At 43.4% G+C, this 23,210-nt stretch overlaps 1 protein-coding gene across 1 annotated transcript in view; it reads right to left on the minus strand.

Moving 5' to 3' along the window:
• The window catches only part of LOC145400192 (bridge-like lipid transfer protein family member 3B), a 265,439-nt gene that overhangs the window by 120,550 nt on the left and 121,679 nt on the right, over positions 1–23,210 (minus strand). The window contains exons 12-13 of the mRNA XM_080272706.1: positions 9,073–9,165; positions 8,432–8,610 (exon numbers count right to left, since the gene is read on the minus strand). Coding sequence (XP_080128832.1) covers positions 8,432–8,610; positions 9,073–9,165 — 272 coding nt within the window. The remainder of the gene's footprint in view (positions 1–8,431; positions 8,611–9,072; positions 9,166–23,210) is intronic.

Genomic DNA, 23,210 nt, shown 5'->3' on the forward strand with positions numbered 1-23,210 from the left:
TGAATTGCCGAGACAATGGCGTGTGTGTGTGTCGGGGGGGTCATGCGGGGTAAGGCACTGTCCCTGCCTGGCATCTTGTAGAGGAAGGTGTCCGGTGCATACGTACCAAAAATTACGCATGAAAATTGAAAATTGTGCAAATAATGAACCTTGGAATTGCGCGATGTACCGCTACATCGACGGGTCTAGCTGTGAACAAACGTTGCGACGTACCCATACATCGATGGGACGCCTCGGGTTAAAAGACTTTGACTTATTACTTCTGAAAAGCTCAGGTGGTGAAAAGATGGTCCAATTCCTTCTGAAAAGCTCAGGTGGTGAAAAAATCGTCCAACAAGTCTAGACAAGGGAAAATCTAGTCATAATTTTGTGTATGGTCAAAGCTTGGAAATCTGAGACCCAAGCCTCAGAAGTTAAGCCTGAAAGGAAAGTCCTGAATGAGGTCCACAATTACAGTGTAACAGCACTGTGAAGAGGTGAGTAATGCCTCCGCATGTTTGGCAACTTTGTAACCACTGAGAAGAAAGCATTATAGGAAAAGGGTATAGAAATAAGAAGCCATGACTAGGGAGTGACTCTGTCCAATCTTAGAAAGATACTCAAAAAACCTAGTAAAAAGGCAAAGCCCCTAGCCTGAAAGAAGATGGTAAAGAGTAGGAAGCAAGGCTCAGTATGGCTAAAGGCAGAGGAATACCTCTCCTATAAGATTATGTCAGGCAAGCTGCTTGATACAAAATGATGAAGTGAAATTCTGTAACAGTCCCAGCCAGCCGAAAGGAGCTGAGGCTAAACTAGCAGGCCTAGGAACTGAGTTTCAAACAAGCCACAAATAAGATGCCCCATTGCAGCAACCTCATGTCCTGCAGAAAAGAAGGGCCATGATAGTATTCCCAACAAAGCAAGACCAAGAATCCCCTAAAATTGGTTCATAACTTACCACAATGTCATACTGCCGTACTATGGGTGAAGCATGGAGGTCCTGATGACCAAGCTCACAGGTAAGGACAACGAACCTCCCATGGAAGACTCATCTGAGAGGGACAAAATCTACTGAGTCTGGGATGAAAGCCTAGATGCAAGGAGGTGAATCGCCTGAGGAACAATGAAAGAATGTGAACTACCATCCCAGGGGTAAACTGTGTCCTTGATGTTTCAGTCCTTACTACTGTCTAGTGAATCTTCCTAAAAAACAAAGGCAGGAGAAGGACGAGTATCTTGGGGTTCCTTATCCACATCCTCAACAAAGCAACCACTGAGGAGAGTGATATGAAAGAAGAAGTGGAAATAAGTAAAAAGGCAGGAAATTTCTTCACAGTATCCTGAAGTAGCATTAAGAAAGTAATCTCTTTCAAGTGGACTACTAGAAATATTCCCTCAGACAACGACAGCTATTAATACAGCTCTAAAAGCACTCAGTGGAGCGCATCTCTCCGACAAGGGCAAGTAATTTCCAAACCATTCTTCATAATGTGTTAGGTTTTCTCATCATTGATTAAGGTTTCACAGAAATTTTTTTTTCCAGATCCAGAATTTGTAATACAATCCGGATCGGTCCCAAAAGTTAATCAATTGGTCTTTGGGACATGGGCTATCTACCCACCAAATTTGGTCCAAATCTCTTTTAGGATAATCCTGCTAACAGACAAACAAACAAACAGGGATGAAAACTTACTTTCCTTGTTGGAGAGAGCTATATGATTTGTAAAAGGCGACTAAAAGGGTTGGCGGAGGGTTAGTGCCCCTCCCCGGAAAACAACTAACTAAAAAAACAAACAAGAAGCCTCGGACAAGGACTGACCAAACGTTGACGACCCAGGACCGGACAAAGGACTTGGTAATGTGTACATGGAATGTAAGAGGAGCGAATGATGAGGTGAAAGAGAGAGAGATTGTCCAGGTGCTTGAGGATGCGAAAGTGGATGTATGTGGAATAACTGAAACAAAATGGAGAGGAGAAAGTGTGAGAGAATGGGAGTATGGATGGGGTATATGTGCAGGAGTAGATGAGAATGAGAGGGCAAAGGAAGGAGTGTGTATAGTTGTGAGTAAAAGATGGAAGAAGAGCATAAGGCAGTATGGATCAGTTGGGTCAAGGATTGTGTGGGTAAAGTTGAAAGTTGGAATACAAATGTGGGCGATTGTGTGTGTGTATGCGCCAACGCAAGATCGTGCTAGAAGAGTGAGAGAAGAGTTCTGGACAAATGTGGAAGTGTGCATGGAAAAGTTTGGAAGGAATGAGAGAGTGTTTTTGATCGGTGATATGAATGGTAAAGTTGGTAATGTGAAGGTGGATGGAATAGTTGGTGAGTGGGGTGTGCCTGCTGAGATAGATGAGAATGGGAGTGCGTTAGTGGACATTTGTGCTGGGAGGGTTGGTAATAGCCAATACCCTCTTCAGGCATAAAATGATCCACAGGTATACATGGCGAGTGATGAGAAGGGTGGGTGGTGAACTGAATGAAAGGAAGGCAATGATTGATTATGTGTGTGTGGATGAAAGGATGCGAAGATGTGTAAAGGATGCAAGAGTGTATAGAGGTTGGGGGAGTGGACTTTCTGACCACTACTTGGTGGTGGCCAGAATTAGGATGCAAGTAAGATGGAGGAATAGAAGAAGGGAAAGACGAGAGGAAGGAGTAGTTGCAAAGGAGAGTGGAAAGGTTACAAGAGGATGAGAACAGGCAGAGTATAAGAGAGAAGTGGAGGAACGATTGGGCAAATATGAATTGGAGCAGATGGGAGACGTGGAAGGTGTGTGTAAGATATTTACAGAAGAAATATGTGCAGCATGTGATGTGGTGTGTGGAAGGAAGAGAAGACGGAGGGGGGTGCAAGGAACAGCGTGGTGGACTGAAGAGGTGAAACAGGCTGTGGCACAAAAGAAGAAAGCATACAATGAATGGATGAGAAATAGGGCGTGGAAGAAGTTGAGAGGCAGAAGAGAGAGTTATATGTGGAAAGGAAGAGAGAGGTGAAAAGATTAGTAAGAGAGAGTAAGAAGAGAGTGGATGAGGAATTTGGAAGGAATTTGAGTGTAAAGTGGAGGGACTGTAAGAAAATGTTCTGGAGAGAAGTGAAAAGAGTAAGACAGGGTGGAAGTGAAGTTAGCAGGGGAGTGAAAGATAAACATGGTAGATTACTAGTGGAGAAGGGAGAAAAGTGAGCAGATGGAGAGAACACTTTAAGGAATTGTTGAACGTAGAGGATGGAAGTAAAGCGAGTATAAGTGGCTGGGGAATGGCTGGGAGAAGGAGGGAGGTGAGAAGACAGGTAGTAATCAGTAGGATAGAGGTTGTGGAAGCAATGAAGAAAGTTAAATCGGGAAAGCCCCAGGAATTGATGGAGTGTGTGGTGAGATGCTGAAGCATGGGGGAGAGATAGTAGTAGAATGGATGTGGAAGATGTGCAGATTGGCCTGGGAGGAAGGTAGAGTCCCGGAGGATTGGAAGTCAGGTATAATTATTCCCTTGTACAAAGGAAAAGGGGAAAAAGAAGTGTGTGGTAATCATAGGGGCATTTGTCTTCTTAGTATAATAGGAAAAGTGTATGGTAGGATACTTATAGACAGAGTTAGAGAAAGAACAGAGAAATTAGTTGGAGAAGAACAGGGAGGCTTTAGGAAGGGAAGAGGTTGTGTAGATCAGATATTCATTCTTAGATCTTTAGTGGAAAAGTTTCTAGAGAAGGGAAAGAAGTTGTATGCGGCTTTCATGGATTTGGAGAAAGCATATGACAGGGTGGATAGACAAGGATTGTGGAAAGTGTTAAGAATATATGGAGTAGATGGGAAGTTGTTGAATGCTGTGAAGAGTATGTACGATGGTGCGAAGGCTGCAGTGCGTGTGGATGGTGAACTAAGTGAATTTTTCTCTTTGAAAGTTGGGTTGAAACAGGGATGTGTCATGTCTCCATGGTTGTTCAATCTGTACATGGATGGGGTAATAAAAGAGGTACAAGGTAGGGTAGTGGATGTTGGAGCATTGGCCCTGGTGAGAGAGGATAGTGTTTGGAAACTCCCTGTACTGTTGTTTGCAGATGATACTGTGTTGTTGAGTGAAGATGAAGGGGAGCTGCAAGGCTTGGTGGATGAGTTTGAGAGAGTGTGTAAGAAACGGAACCTAAAGGTGAATGTAGGGAAGAGTAAAGTGATGGTCTTTGAGAGAGGTGAAGTCAGTGAATGTATAGCGAGGTTGGATGGTGAGGAATTGGAAAATGTGAGTACGTTTAAGTATTTGGGTAGTGTGATGAGTAAGGATGGAGGTTTGGAGGGTGAAGTGCTTGAAAGGGTACAGCAGGGAAGAAAGGTTGCTGGTTCCTTGAAAGCAGTGATAAGAAACAGGGAAGTGAGCATGGAAGTAAAAAAGTTACTACATGACAGTATTGTGATACCAACTCTAACGTACGGAAGTGAAGCTTGGACGTTGTTGGAAGGACACAAGTCAAGAGTGAGAGCAGTGGAAATGAGTTATTTAAGAGGAGCCTGTGGAGTCACGTGGAGAGACAGGCTGACAAATGAGGATATAAAGGAGCGTTGTGGTGTTGATGTGGATGTGATAGGAAGCGTTGTGAGGAACACACTGAGGTGGTTTGGCCATGTGGAGAGGATGGAGGGTGAAAGACTGACGAAGAAAGTGTATGTGAGTGAGGTGGAGGGTGGAAGAGGGAGGGGGAGACCGAGGATGAGATGGAGGGATGGGGTGGAGAGGTATATGAGAGAGGGGGGTGTGAGTTGGGAGCAGGGTAGTGAAATGGCGGGGGACAGGGCGACTTGGAGGCGATTTGTTTGTGGCCACCCCAAACGGGATTGAGGCGTCTGGCAATAGATAGATAGATAGAAGTATCTGACCTTAGGCCCTACAAAAATAAATAGCTAATCTATGGAGCTAGGACACTTATCCCCTTCAAAGTAGGCTCATTCTAACCTGACACACATAGCACAGTGTTCTATCCACTACCTAAAACATTTTTCAGTCGGTTTTCAGTACCTCCCGCGGGTGCTTTGTCGCATACGTCATGATCTTTTCTTTTGTCTCAAATTGGCAACCCTTCAGTGGAGTTTTGAGCTTGGGGAATAATCAAAAGTTGCATGGAGCCTGCCGGACCTGCAGGATGCTATGTTTGGCCAAAATTTCATGAACCAGTTGAGAGGAATGAGCAGGGGCACTGTCATGATGCAGATTCCAACTTGCCATTTTCCAAAGGTCAGGTCTCTTCCGTCAAACTGTGTCATGAAGATGACAGCTAGTATTGCGGTAGTAATGTTTGCTGACAGTCTGACCTTCTGGTGCATATTTGCAATGCACAACACCACAGTAGTCAAAAAAAAAAAAAAAAAGTCAACATGTGAGTGCATTTCACCTTGCTGCAGGCCTGTCGTGCTTTTTTCTTAGCTGAGGCGACCCTGCATGCTTCCACTGGGACAACTGTCAAACCCTTACATCAAAGTCTCATCTCCTGCGATAACAATCTTCAGAAAGTCTGGGTCGCAATTTGCACATTCCAACATGTCTTAAGCAACATTCTTCTGAGAGACAAGATCATGACAAATGCGACAAAGCACCTGCAGGAGATACCGAAAACCGTCTTAGAAAAATGTTTCAGACAGTGGAAAGAATGCTGGGCTATGTGTGTCAAGTCAGAAGGGGCCTACTTTGAGGGGGATTACTGTCCTAGCTCAACAGGTTAGCTATTTATTTTTTTACAGCATAAGGTTGTAGACTCTCTGAACAGACCTCACAAGGTGCCTAAATTAGTAGAGGTGGCCTGCAGGCCTAATGGACCCACATTCGAATCCAGGCAGGGGCAGAGAATACCTTAAGGATCTGAATTTCATAAAGCAGACTTTACTAATCCACCAGAACACCCACGGAGATGTCGTAAAAATACCCCTGCTAATACCAATACATCAGTACTGTATGAGGCAGCCCTAGCATGTATTCAAAATGGATGGTGGGTGTTAGCACCGGAGTGGTGACATGTGGAGGTGCATGGTGTGTAGGAGGAATACTGGGCCTTGGGAACGGGCTGTGAAACCTATGCCCACAGCCGAACACATGAAAAAAAAAAAAAAAAAAAAAAAAATCTGGGAGAAAAAAAAAAAATCTGGGAGAGACACTTCACCTCAGTTAGTCTAGCAAAATAGTTCATCCGGCAAGGCTCAAGAACCAAGGGTGCCAGAAAATTGGTGCTGTACCTGTATCACCTAATCTGTTGTCAGTGAGAAGCAAGTGAAGAACATCAGAGGTATTAAGAGCTCTGTTAATCATAGCTTTTACCTTATAATGTCACTGGTTAGAACTGACATGCTGAAGGAAAGAAGTTTATGATAAAATGTGGGTTACAAAGGTCAGCAGTCTTCCTGTGGTAATCAGAAGAGGTGACCAAAGAAAACTGGAGTGGTGGGAAAGTTAAATCATCTACAGTAAAAACTCCTTGAGTCTGACCAAAAGGCGTATGTTCGATGTAAATCTGGTTTAGGTAGGGGAACTAAGATATTTAGAACATCCCACTTGTCAAGAGGAGCCTGGGTTGGCTGCTTCATAGGAAGTGTCCGGAACCATGAATCATCACTTCCTAGTTACAATGGCAAAGAAGTCTATCCTGGTGTGCAAGGAAGGCAGGGAAGGTAAATGGAATGAAAGCTTTGTGTAAATCAGGTGTAAGCATAAAACAGTGAAACTGGGGAACTGAGTGAATTCCCCTAACTCGCCAATGAGATGAAGGACAGGATGCTAACAAAGTACAACACTGCAAGATTTGAGAAGCTTAATGCTGGGATATACTGAACTGTGGCATGAGCAAAGACTCATCTTTATCATCGATGTAACAGTCAGCCCCTGTGACTGATCACATCCTACCTTCCGCCACTACCCCATCCAGCTCCACCATCTTAAGTCCCACAAGCACCATACTGTCAACCAGCATCACTGAATGATTTCAGTTACTTGGAGGGGTTTCTGACTACCTCCGAGTGCTGTTGCAGAGGCAATGATCAGTCTCTGTCTCAACTCAGTCTCAGAGACCCTCCCCCATCATCCCAGAAGTTATCATCATCTGTTAAAGTAGGTGTCGCTATATGTTATTTTAAACCTCTTTAATGTCACTGTCCTGTGACGTTTTTACCTAGGTAGGGTATGCAAGCATAACAGCAGATAAATTTGGGTCAAACATGGTTATTAGTAGGGAAAGGCACAGGGAGATTAATGCACTGGCTTTATCATACTAGGCTAAAGGGCCAAGAATACGCAGTTTCAGATAGGTGGCACACCAGGTTAACACTCTTGTCACATATTTCAAGGGGTGAATGTGTGTTGTTTTCAAGGCAATGTTAGTCATACCACTGCCTTAGCTGTCTCTGCCATGATGCCCAAACCTACAACATTGGTGACCATACCAAACACATGTAGCACCGAGAGACCTTGATGTTACCTTCAAATGGATGTTAGAAATGCAATTAATCCAATACACTTGCAGTTCTATTTCTGATGATATGATGACAATCTCCCTTTTACTGTACACATTTTACAAATCCGTAACCATATTCTGTTTTACATGCTTTATCCTTTTACATCCAAGCCTCTCACTTCCTCTAATTTGTGTTCACTTCTAAAACAGCTTCCTCATAAGTTCATCATCTATCCTACCACTACTCTCTTACTGCATACTTAATATATTCTCATCTTGGCCAAATGAACTATACTCTTTTTTTCTGTAACATCTGATCCTCCTTTACAAACTTCTTCCATCTTTATGTGCTCAGTCTTTGCTTTCAACACTTACTTTTTTGCATTCCATCATGCAATAGCTTTCATTCTTCTTCTTTTTTTTTTTTCACTTATTTTTTCATCTTCAACCATTTTCTTATCATAATTTTCCTAATAACCCCACTTTCTATGAACTATTAAACCTCTCTGCTCTCATTAAAAAAAAAAAAAAAAAAAAAAAAAGCTATCAGGTATTTCTCTCTTGAATACTACAGCACCTTTACAATCATTGTTTTAACTTCGTTTCAGCAGCAAGCTGATTATGAACTTTTTATACTGGTCATAAATACATAACAATTTAGTGTTTATTTTCCTTACTGAGGTCATCTCTATGTAAAGAAATCTCACATCAATAATTTACTACTGGATATCATAAATACTGCCGCTACCAATCTACAAACCACTGCTGGACTGTTTTCTCAACCCCATCAATCTAATGACCTACTGTACCTTTATAGTTTTCCTTGCTTGCCTTCAGAAGTTTAACTTTGAAGCAACTGTGGGTGACAGGTTTTGAAACTGTCTCCCTTAATCCATTCACAACCTGATTTCTCTCCACCAGACAAACAAGATCATTTGACGGTAGAGGAATACAACATTAAAACATCACTAGCTTGCAAGGGTTAAATGACCTGACTGCATATACAGTTATTTGTGCATCTACTGACCCTTGGCATGATGGCTTCCACATGGACGTCCAAGTACGGAGGGGTGGGCTGTGGGGCAGAGGGAGGGGGAGCCAGTGCACGTTGTAAACTACGGGAGAAGGCATTGAGCCAGAGAAGGGAAAGCGGATCCAGTGTCACCTGCATTGGGTTTACTTGCATGTACAGTTTTGGAGGTGGCACTGAGGGAGACAGAAATGTTAATGTATGAGACTACAACCTGATAACAAACTCAGTGTATCAAATTAATGACTGAGGTAATGTAATGAAGTATTGCATTTTCAGCTATCAGTACAGTATCTTCATTTATGATCTGAAATTCTGTTTTTCTATAGATCAATGCATTTAAATGAAGTGGGTTCCCTATGAGAGAGCAAGGTGTCTGCAATAATGATGATGCATCATTGTCTTGATGATTTCTGAAAATAATCTTACTTAACAATGAATACAAAATATTCATGCAGTTTAGAATGACTAAAAATCAAGTCCAGTACACATTAGTAATTCTGTACTCTTGTTCCTCCTCACCCAACAAGTCACCATCATGCTAAGATTCTTTCTGCTGCTTTTCTTGGAAACCCTTCCCATACTCCACCTCTCTCAAGTCATTCCTAGCTACTGGTTTTGTTGGCACTCTTACTCACCTGGGAACTCTGATTCTGCTGGGTAGTAGTATGATGTGAACTCCAGGTGGAGGCTGGCCGTCTGTGTAGGAAGCTTCAGTCTATCCTTGTCCCCTGCATGTACAAAGGAGTTACTTTAATCTCAACAATAACGTTGAAGTACTCAGTGATTCTGCTATAACAAAAAATGGAATATCCTTTGAGTGCTTTCTTTCTCAGTCATGCACAGTGTGTGGAGCTTCAGCACTAAGAAATAAACAAATGTTAACTCCTTCAGCATGATGATATCTTTTATTCTATTCCTGATACCATCTGATGATTTCATTCACCTCAGGATCAACTTCTCCTACTGCAGGGGTTATTCTCTCCAGCAAGGAGAGTATGTTTTCACCCCCATTTCTTTGTTTGTTTGTCTGTTAGCAGGATTACTCAAAAAGAGATATTTTGTCCAAATTTGGTGGATAGACAGCCCATGTCCCTGGGAACAACCAATTTACTTTTGGGACTGATCCCGATCGTATGACAGATTCTGGGTATGGAAAACAGTTTTTGCGGAATCCAAATTAATGATGAGAAAACTTAACCCTTTATGAAGAGTGGTTTGAAAATTACGTTGCCTTTGTTGGAGAGATGTGCTCCACTGAGTGCCCCTCTAGTTGGAGTTTGACTCTAACTTCTTCATTATGGGCTGTCTCTTGTTTGATGAAAGAAATTATCTGGTAGCAGCAAGAATACAAATGAGAAGTGACCACATTCTATCTATCTATTGCCAGGTGCCTCAATCCTGTAAGGGGTGGCCACAAACAAACTGCCTTCATGCTGCCTTGTCCCCCGCCATTTCACTGCCCTCCCATCAGCCCCCCTCTCCTATACCTCTCCACTCCATCTCTCCATCTCATCCTCGGCCCTCCCCTCCCTCTCCCCCCTCTACCTCTCTCACATACACTCTCCTCATTAGTCTCTCACTCTCCATCCTCACCAAATGGCCAAACCACCTCAATGTATTTCTCCTAATGCTTTCTACCACATCCACATCCACACCACAACACTTCTTCACTTCCTCATTTGTCAATCTGTCTTTCCATTAACTTCACATGCTCCTCTCAATTAACCCATTTCCACTGCTCTCACTCTTGATTTGATTCCTTCGTACAAAGTCCAAGCTTCACTTCCACATATTAGAGTTGGTGTCACAATACAGTAATCACTTGATTATCCAGATGCTCCATATCCAGACGTGCTCCGTATTCGAACATTGGGCCTTGACTCCATCATTTCCGTATCAAGATTTCTTTGTCTGTATCCAAACATAAAATTTCCAACAACACTAGTTGGGCGGCCTACAATTTTTAAAAATTGGTTAGGCAGCTGGCCGGCCTCTCTGACCACGCACGGGTAATAGACCACAACCCACCACCTAAGCAAAAATGGCTGTCCGCCTCCTGACCAAACAGTCAAACTCCCTTGACTGCCCGGATCAATCGGATGCTCTTGGCCGTGTGCGAGTAATGCAGACCCAGATCCACCAGCAGAACAAAAATGGCCATCCACCTCCTCACCAAATGGTCAAAGTCCCCCAGCTGCCCAGATTGCTCGGAAGTTACTGGGCACACACGAGTAATACAGACCCTAACCCACAGGCAGAGCAAAAATGGCCATCTGCCTCCTCACCAAACAGTCAAAGTCCCCCGGCTGCCTGGATTATTCAGACGCTACTAGCCGTGCATGAGTAACATAGATTATAGCCCACAGGCTGAGAAAAAATGGCCATCTGTCTCCTCACCGAACGGTCAAAGTCCCCTGGTCGCCCAGATTACTCAGACGCTCCCGGGTACACGTGGCCATCCACTTACCTACTGAATGGTCAAAGTCACCCGGGCAGCCGGATTACTCGGAGGTTTCCTGAAACCATGATGTATGGGGATCCAGTGTTGCTACCACATGGCAACATTTGCCTGGCCGAGCAAAAATGACCCTTGCACTCACAGACCAGTTTGGCGCTTTTTACTTGTGTGCTCTCTTAATATTTTCAACATTCCCTGTCTATCCACTCTGTCACTGCTCTCTCCAAATCCAAAAAGGCCACATTTAACTTCTTTCCCTGCTCTAAGAAATTTTCCACTAAAAATCTTAGGGTGCATATTTGATTTACACAACCTCTTCCTGTTGTAAAACCTCCCTGTTCTTCTCCAACTAATTCCTTTGTTATTTCCTTAACTCTGACAATAAGTATCCAACCATATAATTTTCTTATTACACTGAGAAGACAAATGCCCCTATCATTACCACACACTTTTTTTCCCCTTTTCCTTTGTACAGGGGAATAATTATACCTGACTTCCAACCCTCTGAGATACTACCTTCCTCCCTGGCTAACCTTCCACATCATCCATATCCATGCTACTACTATCTCTCCCCTGTGCTTCTGCATTTCACTACACACTTCATCAATTCCTGGGGCTTTCCCATTTTGACTTTCTTCGTTCCTTCCACAACTTCCATCCTACAGATCTCTTCCTCCCTTCTATCTCCCTCTTTCTCCCAGCAATTCCCCAGCCATTACTCCCTCATTACCTTCATTCTCTATGATTAACAATTCCTTGAAGTGTCCTCTCCACTTGCTCACCTTTTCTCCTTGCTCCACTAGCAGTCTGCCATTTTTATCTTTCACTTCCCTATTACAGTACCTTCTTAATCACCCTGTCTAACTCTTTACCTCCTTCCAGAACATTTTTTACATTCCCTCCTCTTTACACTCAAATTCCTTCCAAATTCCTCACCCACTCTCTTCTTACACTCTCTTACTAATTTTTTCACCTCTCTCTTCCTCTCTACACATAACTCTCTATTCCATCTCTCAACTTCCTCCATGCCTCTGCTTCTCATCCACTCATTATCTGCTTTTTTTGTGCCACACCTTCTCTCACCTCTTCATTCCACCATGCCATTCCTTGCACTCCCTTTCGTCTTCTATTGATTTGGTTGGTGTGGCTCGATCAACAGTGCGGAGGAGGTGTGCCCGTTTTCGAGTGGAAAATAGTGGTGATATTCCTACAAAGAAACCACGTTCCGGTAGGCCCAGGAAAACTTCCCCGAGGTCTGTAAAAGTGTTAAAACGTGTAGTGGAATCTAATCCTCATGTGAGTGCAAGGAAAATTAAGGAGAGCAACCCGGAAGTGTTAGGTGAGGTTTCAGTGCGCACAGTGTCTTGAAGAGTCCATGAACTTGGTTACACAAGTCACAGGCCTGTGAGAAAGCCTCTTCTTACGCGTTACCAAAGACTTTGTAGGCTTGCCTTTGCTAACAAGTACCTTAACTGGGGTGAGAACCAATGGTTGTCAATGTTGTGGTCTGATGAGGCAACGTTTACCGTTACCTGTAATCGAGGAGCGTGCGTGTAACGGCACAGAGGTAGTGACCCGCTTGACTGCCGTTATGTGGAGAGCACAGTTAAACACCCTGATTCACGTATGGTATGGGGTTGTTTCTCTGGGAAGGGTTTGGGGAAGCTTGTTGTGCTTCCCAAGAACTGCAGAGTGAATCAGGACGTTTACCTGGAGTTTCTTTGTGATCATTTACCTGAATCCTTCAAGCTCACAGGTGCACGAGTGTTTCAGCAGGACGGTGCACCTGCTCATAAAGCCAAATCGGTCACCAACTGGCTTCATGACTGCGACGTCTCCTTCATGAAAGACTGGCCAGGCAATAGCCCAGACCTCAACCCAACAGAAAACCTCTGGTACCTCGTAAAGACGAATCTCCAAGGGAAGGATGTGAGCTCTCTGCCTAAGTTGGAAGCAGCCATCCGTGAGTCCTGGGCAAAAATACCACCCCAGCACCTGAGGAACCTCGCCCTTTCACTTCCACGATGTCTCAGGTCCGAGAAGAAGCGCAAATGATACCCTACCAAGCATTAAAGGTAAATATAATGCATTATTTACATGTTTTTTCAATGCTGAAAGGTTTGTTTCGTAGGAGGGAAGCAGGGCGCTTGATACTTCTGACGAGCACTGTGTATATATATGATTGGTAAAGTTGGGAATGTGAAGGTGGATGGAATAGTTGGTGAGTGGGGTGTGCCTACTGAGATAGATGAGAATGGGAGTGTGTTAGTGGACATTTGTGCTGGGAGGGGGTTGGTGATAGCCAATACCCTCGTCAGGCATAAAATGATCCACAGGTATACATGGCGAGTGATGAGAAGGGTGGGTGGTGAACTAAATGAAAGGAATCCAATGATTGATTATGTGTGTGTGGATGAAAGGATGCGAAGATGTGTAATGGATGCAAGAGCTTATAGAGGTTGGGGGAGTGGACTTTCTGACCACTACTTGGTGGTGGTCAGAATTAGGATTCAAGTAAGATGGAGGAATAGAAGAACGGAAAAACGAGAGGAAGGAGTAGTTGCAAGGAGAGTGAAAAGGTTACAAGAGGATGAGAAAAGGGCAAAGTATAAGAGAGAAGTGGAGGAACGATTGGGCAAATATGAATTGGAGCAGATGGGAGACATGGAGGGTGTGTGTAGGATATTCACAGAAGAAACAGGTGTAGCATGTGATGTGGTGTGTGGAAGGAAGAGAAGACGGAGGGGGGTGCAAGGAACAGCATGGTGGACTGAAGAGGTTAGAAAGGCTGTGGCACAAAAGAAGAAAGCATACAATGAATGGATGAGAAATAGGGGCGTGGAAGAAGTTGAGAGGCGGAAGAGAGAGTTATATGTAGAAAGAAAGAGAGAGGTGAAAAGATTAGTAAGAGAGAGTAAGAAGAGAGTGGATAAGGAGTTTGGAAGGAGTTTGCATGTAAAGTGGAGGGACTGTAAGAAAATGTTCTGGAAAGTGGTGAAAAGAGTAAGACAGGGTGGAAGTGAAGTTAGCAGGGGAGTGAAAGATAAAAATGGTAGATTACTAGTGGAGAAGGGAGAAAAAGTGAGCAGATGGAGAGAACACTTTAAGGAATTGTTGAACATAGAGGATGGAAGTAATGCGAGTATAAGTGGCTGGGGAATGGCTGGGAGAAGGAGGGAGGTGAGAAGACAGGAAGAAATCAGCAGGACAGAAGTTGTGGAAGCAATGAAGAAAGTTAAATCAGGGAAAGCCCCAGGAATTGATGGAGTGTGTTGTGAGGTGCTGAAGCATGGGGGAGAGATAGTAGTGGAATGGATGTGGAAGATGTGCAGATTGGCCTGCGAGGAGGGTGGAGTCCCGGAGGATTGGAAGTCAGGTGTAATTATTCCCTTGTACAAAGGAAAAGGGGAAAAAGAAGTGTGTGGTAATCATGGGGGCATTTGTCTTCTTAGTATAATAGGAAAAGTGTATGGTAGGATACTTATTGACAGAGTTAGAGAAAGAACAGAGAAATTAGTTGGAGAAGAACAGGGAGGCTTTAGGAAGGCAAGAGGTTGTGTAGATCAGATATTCATTCTTAGATCTTTAGTGGAAAAGTTTCTACAAAAGGGAAAGAAGTTGTATGCGGCTTTCATGGATTTGGAGAAAGCATATGACAGGGTGGATAGACAGGGATTGTGGAAGGTATTAAGAATATATGGAGTAGATGGGAAGTTGTTGAATGCTGTGAAGAGTATGTACGATGGTAAGAAGGCTGCAGTGCGTGTGGATGGTGAACTAAGTGAATTTTTCTCTTTGAAAGTTGGGTTGAAGCAGGGATGTGTCATGTCTCCATGGCTGTTCAATCTGTACATGGATGGGGTAATAAAAGAGGTACAAGGTAGGGTAGTGGATGTTGGAGTGGCCCTGGTGAGAGAGGATAGTGTTTGGAAACTCCCTGTACTGTTGTTTGCAGATGGCGCTGTGTTGTTGAGTGAAGACGAAGGGGAGCTGCAAGGCTTGGTGGATGAATCTGGGAGAGTGTGTGAGAAGCGGAATCTAAAAGTGAATGTGGGGAAGAGTAAAGTGATGGTACAGCGAGGTTGGATGGCGAGGAATTGGAAAATGTGAGTACGTTTAAGTACTTGGGTAGTGTGATGAGTAAGGATGGAGGTTTGGAGGGTGAAGTGCTTGAAAGGGTACAGCAGGGAAGAAAGGTTGCTGGTTCTTTGAAAGCAGTGATAAGAAACAAGGAAGTGAGCATGGAAATGAAAAAGTTACTACATGACAATATTGTGATACCAACTCTAACGTACGGAAGTGAAGCTTGGACGTTGTTGGAAGGACACAAGTCAAGAGTGAGAGCAGTGAAAATGAGTTATTTAAGAGGAGCCTGTGGAGTCACATGGAGAGACAGGCTGACGAATAAGGATATAAAGAAGCACTGTGGTGTGGATGTGGATGTGATAGCAAGTGTTATGAGGAACACACTGAGGTGGTTTGGCCATGTGGAGAGGATGGAGGGTGAAAGACTGACGAAGAGAGTGTACGTGAGTGAGGTGGAGGGGGGAAGAGGGAGGGGGAGGCCGAGGATGAGATGGAGGGATGGGGTGGAGAGGTATATGAGAGAGGGGGGTGTGAGTTGGGAGCAGGGCAGTGAAATGGCGGGAGACAGGACGACGTTAAGGCGATTTGTTTGTGGCCACCCCAAATGGGATTGAGGCGTCTGGCAATAGATAGATAGATAGAAATCACTCATCCACCAAATGAATTTTTCTCCACAAGTTATGTGTATCAATTAGTGCAATATCAAATAGTGCGCGCTTGCACATCCACCATATAGACGCATTCATTGGGACCAAGGTGTATATACATGTATAATATATATGTATATAGGCAAACCTCGATTTACTATACCCCTAGATGCAATACCATGGAATAATGATGGGGGTAGAAATACCACCCTATCTCATCTATCATGGCCCTACCCGCAGTTTTGCGATGGGGTTTGATAATTTTTTACTGATTTTGATTATATTTCAGACAAATTTTGTGTCTACGTTGATTTGTAAACTGTTTTTAGACTTAGATCAATGTGTTTTAGTCATAAGTGGGGAGCATACTGTCATTTGGGGTATGGATTCTCGTCCATCTGATGAGGTACAAGATGATGTGGACAACTAGGCAACTCAACAAAGAATATTTCATGTTTGACCATTACACTGTCATCTAGCCGATCATGGAATACCCCCCCGTGGGGGTAGGGGGGTTTCAAGAATACTCCCCCAGTATCCCTACTTGTCGTACGAGGCGACTAAAAGGGTTGGTGGTGGGTTAGTCCCCCCACCCCGTAAAAAGAACTAACTAAAAAACCGAATAAAGCGCCTCGGACCACGACGGACCATATGTTGACGACTAAGGAACGGACAAAGGACATTCTTAGGGTGGGAACGTGGAATGTGAGAGGAGTGAATGATGAAGTGAAAGAGAGAGAGACTGTTCAGGTGCTTGAGGATGCAAAAGTGGATATATGTGGATCGACTGAAACTAAATGGCAAGGTGAAAGGGTGAGAGAATGGGAATATGGTGCAGGTATATGTGCGGGAGTCAGTGAGAATGAGAGGGCAAGAGAGGGAGTATGTCTGATGATAAGCAAGAAGTGGAAGGAGAATATAAGAGAGTATGGAACAGTGGGTGCAAGGATTGTATGGGTGAGGATGAAAGTAGGTATACAAGCATGGGCGATTGTATGTGTGTATGCTCCAACAGAGGATCGAGTGGCAAGAGTGAAAGATGAGTTTTGGGCGAGTGTAGAAGCATGTATGGACAAGTCTGAGAGGAGCGAGAGAGTGCTGTTGATTGGAGACATGAATGGCAAAGTTGGGAATGTACGAGTGGATGGAGTGGTTGGTCAGAGGGGTGTGTCAGCTGAAGTAGATGGGAATGGTAGTGCTTTCGTGGAAATCTGTGCTTGTAAGGGGTTGGCAACAGCCAACACCTACTTTCGTCATAAGATGATCCACCGGTATACATGGAGAGTAATGAGGAGGATGGATGGTGAACTTGTTGAACGAAAGGCAATGATAGACTACGTGTGTGTGGATGAGCGAATGAGAAGACAAGTGTTGGATGCAAGAGTGTGGAGAGGGTGGGGGAATGGAGTCTCGGACCATCACTTAGTGATAGCCAAGGAAGAGCTGCAAAGAAAGTGGTTGAGGAGACGAAGGGGAAGACAGGAGGAAGCAGCTCCTGTGAGAAGAGTGGAGAAATTGCAAGATAGTGAGAAAATGACAGAGTATAAGAGCATAGTGGAAGAAAGATTGGGAAGGTATGAGCTAGAGCAGATGGAAGGGGTGGAAGATGTATGTAAGATATTCACGGAAGAGATAGGCGCAGCGTGTGAGGCGGTTTGTGGAGTGAGGAGGAGATGCGAGGGTGTGCAAGGGACAGCATGGTGGAATGATGAGGTGAAACGAGCCGTGGAACAAAAGAAGAAGGCATATGGTGAATGGTTGGCGAGTAGAGGTAGGGGAGAAGATGAGAGAGAGAAGAGAGAGGTATATGTGAGCAGGAGAGGGGAGGTTAAGAGACTGGTGAAGGAGAGTAAGAAGAAAGTGGATGAAGAGTTTGGGAGGAATCTGAGTGTGAAATGGAGGAAGAGTAAGAAACTGTTTTGGAAGGAGGTAAAGAAAGTAAGGCAGTGTGAAAGGGGAAATAGTAGGGGAGTGAAAGATAGGAATAATAGATTGTTGGTGGAGAATAGAGAGAAATTGAGGAGATGGAAGGAGCACTTTGAGGATTTGTTAAATGTAGAGAGTGAGAGCAGTGTGAGTATAAGTGGTTGGGGAATGGCTGGGAGAAGAAGAGATGAGAGCAGGGAGGAAGAGATCAGTAGGGCGGAAGTAGTGGAAGCGATGAAGAAGATTAAGCTGGGAAAGGCCCCAGGAATTGATGGAGTGTGTGGTGAAATGCTTAGGTATGGGGGTGAGATTGTTGTGGAGTGGATATGGAAGTTGTGTAGATTGGCTTGGGAAGAGGGAAGGGTTCCAGAGGACTGGAAATCAGGTATAATTGTTCCTCTGTGCAAAGGAAAAGGGGAAAGAGAAGTATGTGGTAACCATAAGGGTATTTGCCTTCTTAGTGCGACTGGTAAAATATATGGTAGAATACTCATTGATAGGGTTAGGCATATGACAAAGGAGCTAGTTGGAGAAGAACAAGGGGGATTTAGGAAGGGAAAAGGGTGTGTGGATCAGTTATTTGTTCTAAGATGTTTAGTGGAGAAGTATCTAGAGAAGGGAAGGAAAGTGTATGCTGCCTTCAAGGACTTGGAGAAAGCTTATGACAGAATAGATAGGCAAGGTATGTGGAAGGTATTAAGAATATATGGAGTGGAGGGGAAATTGTTGAGTGCTGTGAAGAGTATGTACGAGGGAGCTAGGGCTACAGTGTAAGTGGATGGTGAGCTGAGTGAGTTCTTTGATCTCAATGTGGGACTGAAACAGGGGTGTGTGATGTCTCCATGGCTGTTTAATATATATATGGATGGGGTTGTAAAGGAGGTGCAAGGTAGGGCAGTGGATGTGGGGCTGGCCCTAATGAATGAGGGTGCGATTTGGAAGCTTCCGGTGTTGCTGTTTGCTGATGATACAGTATTGTTGAGTGAAGATGAATGGGAGTTGCAAGGTTTGGTGAATGAATCTGGGACAGTGTGTAGGAGGAGGAAGCTGAAAGTTAATGTAAACAAAAATAAAGTTATGGTGTTTGAGAGGAATGAAGTCAGAGAGTGTGCAGTGAGGTTGGATGGTGAGGATATGGAGAATGTGAGTGCATTCAAGTCCTTGGGTAGTGTGATGAGTAAGGATGGAACTTTGGGGGATGAAGTACGTGAAAGGGTACAACAGGGAAGGAAGGTTGTTGCTTCACTGAAAGCAGTGATGAGAAATAGGGTGGTGAGTATGGAAGTTAAGAAGTCACTGCATGATGGTATTGTGATCCCTACCCTGACGTATGGAAGCGAGGCGTGGACCTTGCAAGAGGGGAACAAGTCAAGAGTGAGAGCAGTGGAAATGAGTTACTTGAGAGGAGCATGTGGAGTGACGTGGAGGGACAGGTTGACGAATGAAGAAGTGAAAGTACGTTGTGGGGTAGATGTGGATGTGGTTGAGAAGATTAGGAGAAATACACTGAGGTGGTTTGGACATGTGGAGAGAATGGGGAATGAAAGACTGACTAAGAGGGTGTATGTAGGTGAGGTGGAGGGAGGGAGAGGGAGGGGTAGACCGAGGATGAGGTGGAGGGATGGAGTTGGGAGGTATATGAGGGAGGGGGTGTGTGAGTTGGGGGAAGGGTAGTCAAATGGTGGGTGACAGGGTGACTTGAAGGCGTTTTGTCTGCGGCCACCCTTTGCGGGATTAGGGCGTCGGGCTATAGACAGACAGATAGATAGAATTTTAAATTAAGAAAACCTCAGAGTGTAAATATTTCATGAACTAATGAAAACTGTGACATTGAAAAACCATGTTTACATTGCAGCGGTTCGAGGGAAAATACAAGGAAATTTCTAAATAAATGTTGGAAAATATGAGAGAAGAAAATAAAGGAGCACAGCAACCAGAACAGCCTTGGAACAGGCTATCCAGATGCATCACTGATCGATAAATCACATGTTTACATTCAGGCTGTCCAAGAGAAAATCCTTTGAAAATACAGTAACCCCTCCAATATCCGGATCAATAGAGCCATCGGTAGGTTCGGATATTGGTTTTGTCCGGATATTGGGCCCCAGCTTATGGACTTGTACTTACGGACCCTAACACAGAGAAACACCTATACAACTCCCTCCGGACATGCATAGCACCTATTTAACACCCAAATCACACCAATAAGGCACATAAATGACTGAAATAAATGCAATAGACACATAAAATGTGGGTTTAGAAGTATGTTCATACATTAATAAACATTCTGGTACTTATGGACTCTAACCGAACCTAACCTAACTGAACCTAACCGAACTCTGAAAAACACATTCCTACTGCACATGCATGAGGTAAGTTTAGTATGGAAAGAAGTACAATATGACACTTTCTGGTAAGTATAGTATGGGAAAAAATACAATATGAAACATTCTGGTAAATATAGTATGGGAAATAGTACAACATGAAACATTTTGGCTACTTACAGCAAGTCCCTGGCCACCTTGATGAATAACCGCCTCCTCTCGGACTCTGACAGTAAGAACGATTTCCTGAAGCACTTGCACTACACTCTTCCTGAAGTCTTGCACTGAACTTAGTCACTAACACACAGAAGTCCGTTCTTTTCACAGTGTTCACTTTAGTCCAAATAATGTTCCATTAAATTTAAGTGTTGCACATAAACTTTTCCCAAGTTTTTTTAAGTTTCCAAAGCCAAAACAAAGAAGGTTAGTTACGTTAAATTTCTTTTCTACTTAGTCTTTTCTCCCAACTTGAAAACCTTAACACAACACACCGTTTTTTTCACTGCACAACACTCAAAATTCCCCTGTGGTCTAGTGGAGAAGTTCTTGCTGTTTATTCACTGTCAGAGCCCGAGAGTATCACTGGCAGGCGTCCAAGGGGTGCATCGGTGGGTAGTGGTGATGGCGTACCGACTACAGAAGACTCTGAAGACAGCCGCAAACTCACGTCGAGCGGTGACTCTTGTCGCGGTGAGAGACAGGCGGGAAGTGGGGAGGATGCAGCGGCGCTCTATCGGACGTCGGAGGAATGACGAACCAAAACAATGCTCTCACGCGGCGCGCGCGGCAAGTTCAAATTACGGATGGCAAAAAATCGATTTTTTTTTTCCAATTTTTTTGGATTTTCGGACCATTTTGGGAATGTTTGATCCCAGGACGATAAGGTTCGGTTAGTGGGGATGTTCGGTTATTGGGCGTCCGGATATTAGAGTGATTACTGTATAAAGGAATTTCTAAATAAATATTGGAAAATAAATCTATCTATTGGCAGATGCCATAATCCCGAAAGGAGTGGCCACTTGACTTTGAGTTATTTGTTTTACGGGGAGGGACACTAACCCTCCACCAACCCACTTGTTGACACGTAGGATGCACGTATGGTTTGGTTATATGGTTACCACCTAGTGTTATAAATGGTTTCTTGGCTTACAGAAAACCATTTGGCTTGTCATTCAATGTAAAGTCACCTGTAAAGGAAAGAAAAGCAATAAGAAGTGACAGGAAAGATGGGAGAAATAGGACGAGAGGAGGGCAAGCACAGAAAAAGAATGATAATGGCTAAGGAAGAAGTAGGCAGCACTACATCAAGTGAGTGGATGATGGTCACCACCCCCTAAGAGGGAAGAAAATAAAGGAGCACGGCAACAAGAACACCCTTGGAACAGGCTATCCCGATCGCATCATTGATTGATAAATCATGTGTTTACATTCGGGCTGTTCAAGGGAAAACCCTTTGAAAATACAAAGGAATTTCTAAATGTTGGAAAACAAGAGAGAAGAAAATAAAGGAGCTCAGCAACCAGAACAGTAACAAAAACAACATAATGAGGGGCCAATGAAAAGGCTTTCCCGATCACATCATTAATCGCATTCCCCGTCAAAACATCAGCAACTCTCTCTCACAACAATTCGCACCTTGGACAATTCTGTGTCATTCATACAATATAATTATGCATAACAGAAGTTTACTTAACTGTCCCGGGACCATCTGATGGTGGGATTGTACACAATGCTGCCGCTTCTTCTCTACCGAGTTTGAATACAGTTGACCCTCGATTCTACAGACCCCGAATCAACGGATTTATAAAGCAACAGACAATATCTGCTGGCAGAGAATTGCTCCTGACACCGGTCATTTGTCCGTTATTTGAAAAATTGTCATTTCTAACTACATACAGTATTTCTCTTTACAGGTATAAAAATAAATGATACTGTTGTTGAACATAAAAAATTACTGTAACACTACTGTACCCGACACACGTGACCCATATTCCATACCACCTGCCACTGCCTGCTTCAGTGTTGTGTGTATTGTCACTGTGATGAGAAGCGTCTATTTGCTTATTTCCTTGCTCCTCATTTCCTCTCAGAACTCTGAGCATGTGGTTTCAAACTAACTGTAGTTATGCCTAAGCACCCTGAAAGTGCTATGAACACAAGAAAAGCATTTATTCCAAAGGAAAATGTAAAACTGTTGGACGAAGTGGCTTGTGGTGTGGGAGCTTATATGCAAACGATCAGACAAATATGAGTCAGGTGTGTTTACAATGTGAACAGTTTTCTTTGTTGGGAAGAAAAAAAAAAGTTAATGATGAAGTGACAGTAAAATTCATGTTTTTGTCTTAAAAAAAAAAAAAAAAAAAACTTTGTCCCCAATGTTTGCTATGAACTGATGGTCTTTGGTTGAGAAAATTCGGATCTTACAATATGTGAAGACACTAAGTGTTGACATACATAGTTTGAGAAGTTAATTATGTGAGTTCAGTTCTTGTGAATTATACTGTCATACAAATTATACTGCTTGGCTGACTTGTTTATTATTCATGATTACTGCATTCTCGTGTATCTGAGGAGTGAGAAATATGCTATCACTCCATGCTGATGACTTCACTATAGTTTCTTTTTTCCTTTATTGTTGATGACTAATGACTCAAAAACAGTTTTGCATTTTTTTTTTTTTTTTTTTTTTTTTTAATGAGTGCACTGAAAGTGATTCTTGGCAAAATATGCATGATTCTGGGCAGCCATTATTCACATGTTGATTAGGTCAGAAGTTTTGGCTTGAATGGTAATGAGGACTTTCAAGAGGCTTTGTGGCAATCCTTGGTGGTTAAAATCTTCATGGGAAGTATTAGAGAGCAAAACTAGCCAGTAGGGTTAGGTTAGAATGCACTGATGTGTCAAGTCAGCGAGATCGTAATGTAAACATACATTTTGGATGTCTTAAGGAAGACATCTGTAATAACCTCAGGGCTCTTGTTTGGAGTGCCACAGCTCGCAAATAAGAGTATTTTTTCCCTTCAGCGAACAAAGTTTACATGCAAGTCGCCTTTTGGCGAGGAGAAAATACATCCACTTCATAACCCAGAAAACCGCAAAATAAGTAAATCTCACTTAAATGAACAAAAAAGCACGTTGTGATCGATTATTAAGTCTTTCCTTGTCGCCACTGTGAATGTTTAAAACCTCATTATATGATTCTAATTATCACAATGTGTAAATAAATAAATTCACTGCTCGTAAAATATTTTGGCTCGTAGTCAGTTTGGCTACTAAAAATTTATTTGGCTCATAAATCTGAAACCTTAGGAACCAAATGGCTCACAACCATC

The sequence above is a fragment of the Coenobita brevimanus genome, chromosome 51 (genome assembly GCF_032717465.1).
Source record: "Coenobita brevimanus isolate Jiangsu-jjx chromosome 51, ASM3271746v2, whole genome shotgun sequence".
Classification (NCBI taxonomy): domain Eukaryota; kingdom Metazoa; phylum Arthropoda; class Malacostraca; order Decapoda; family Coenobitidae; genus Coenobita; species Coenobita brevimanus.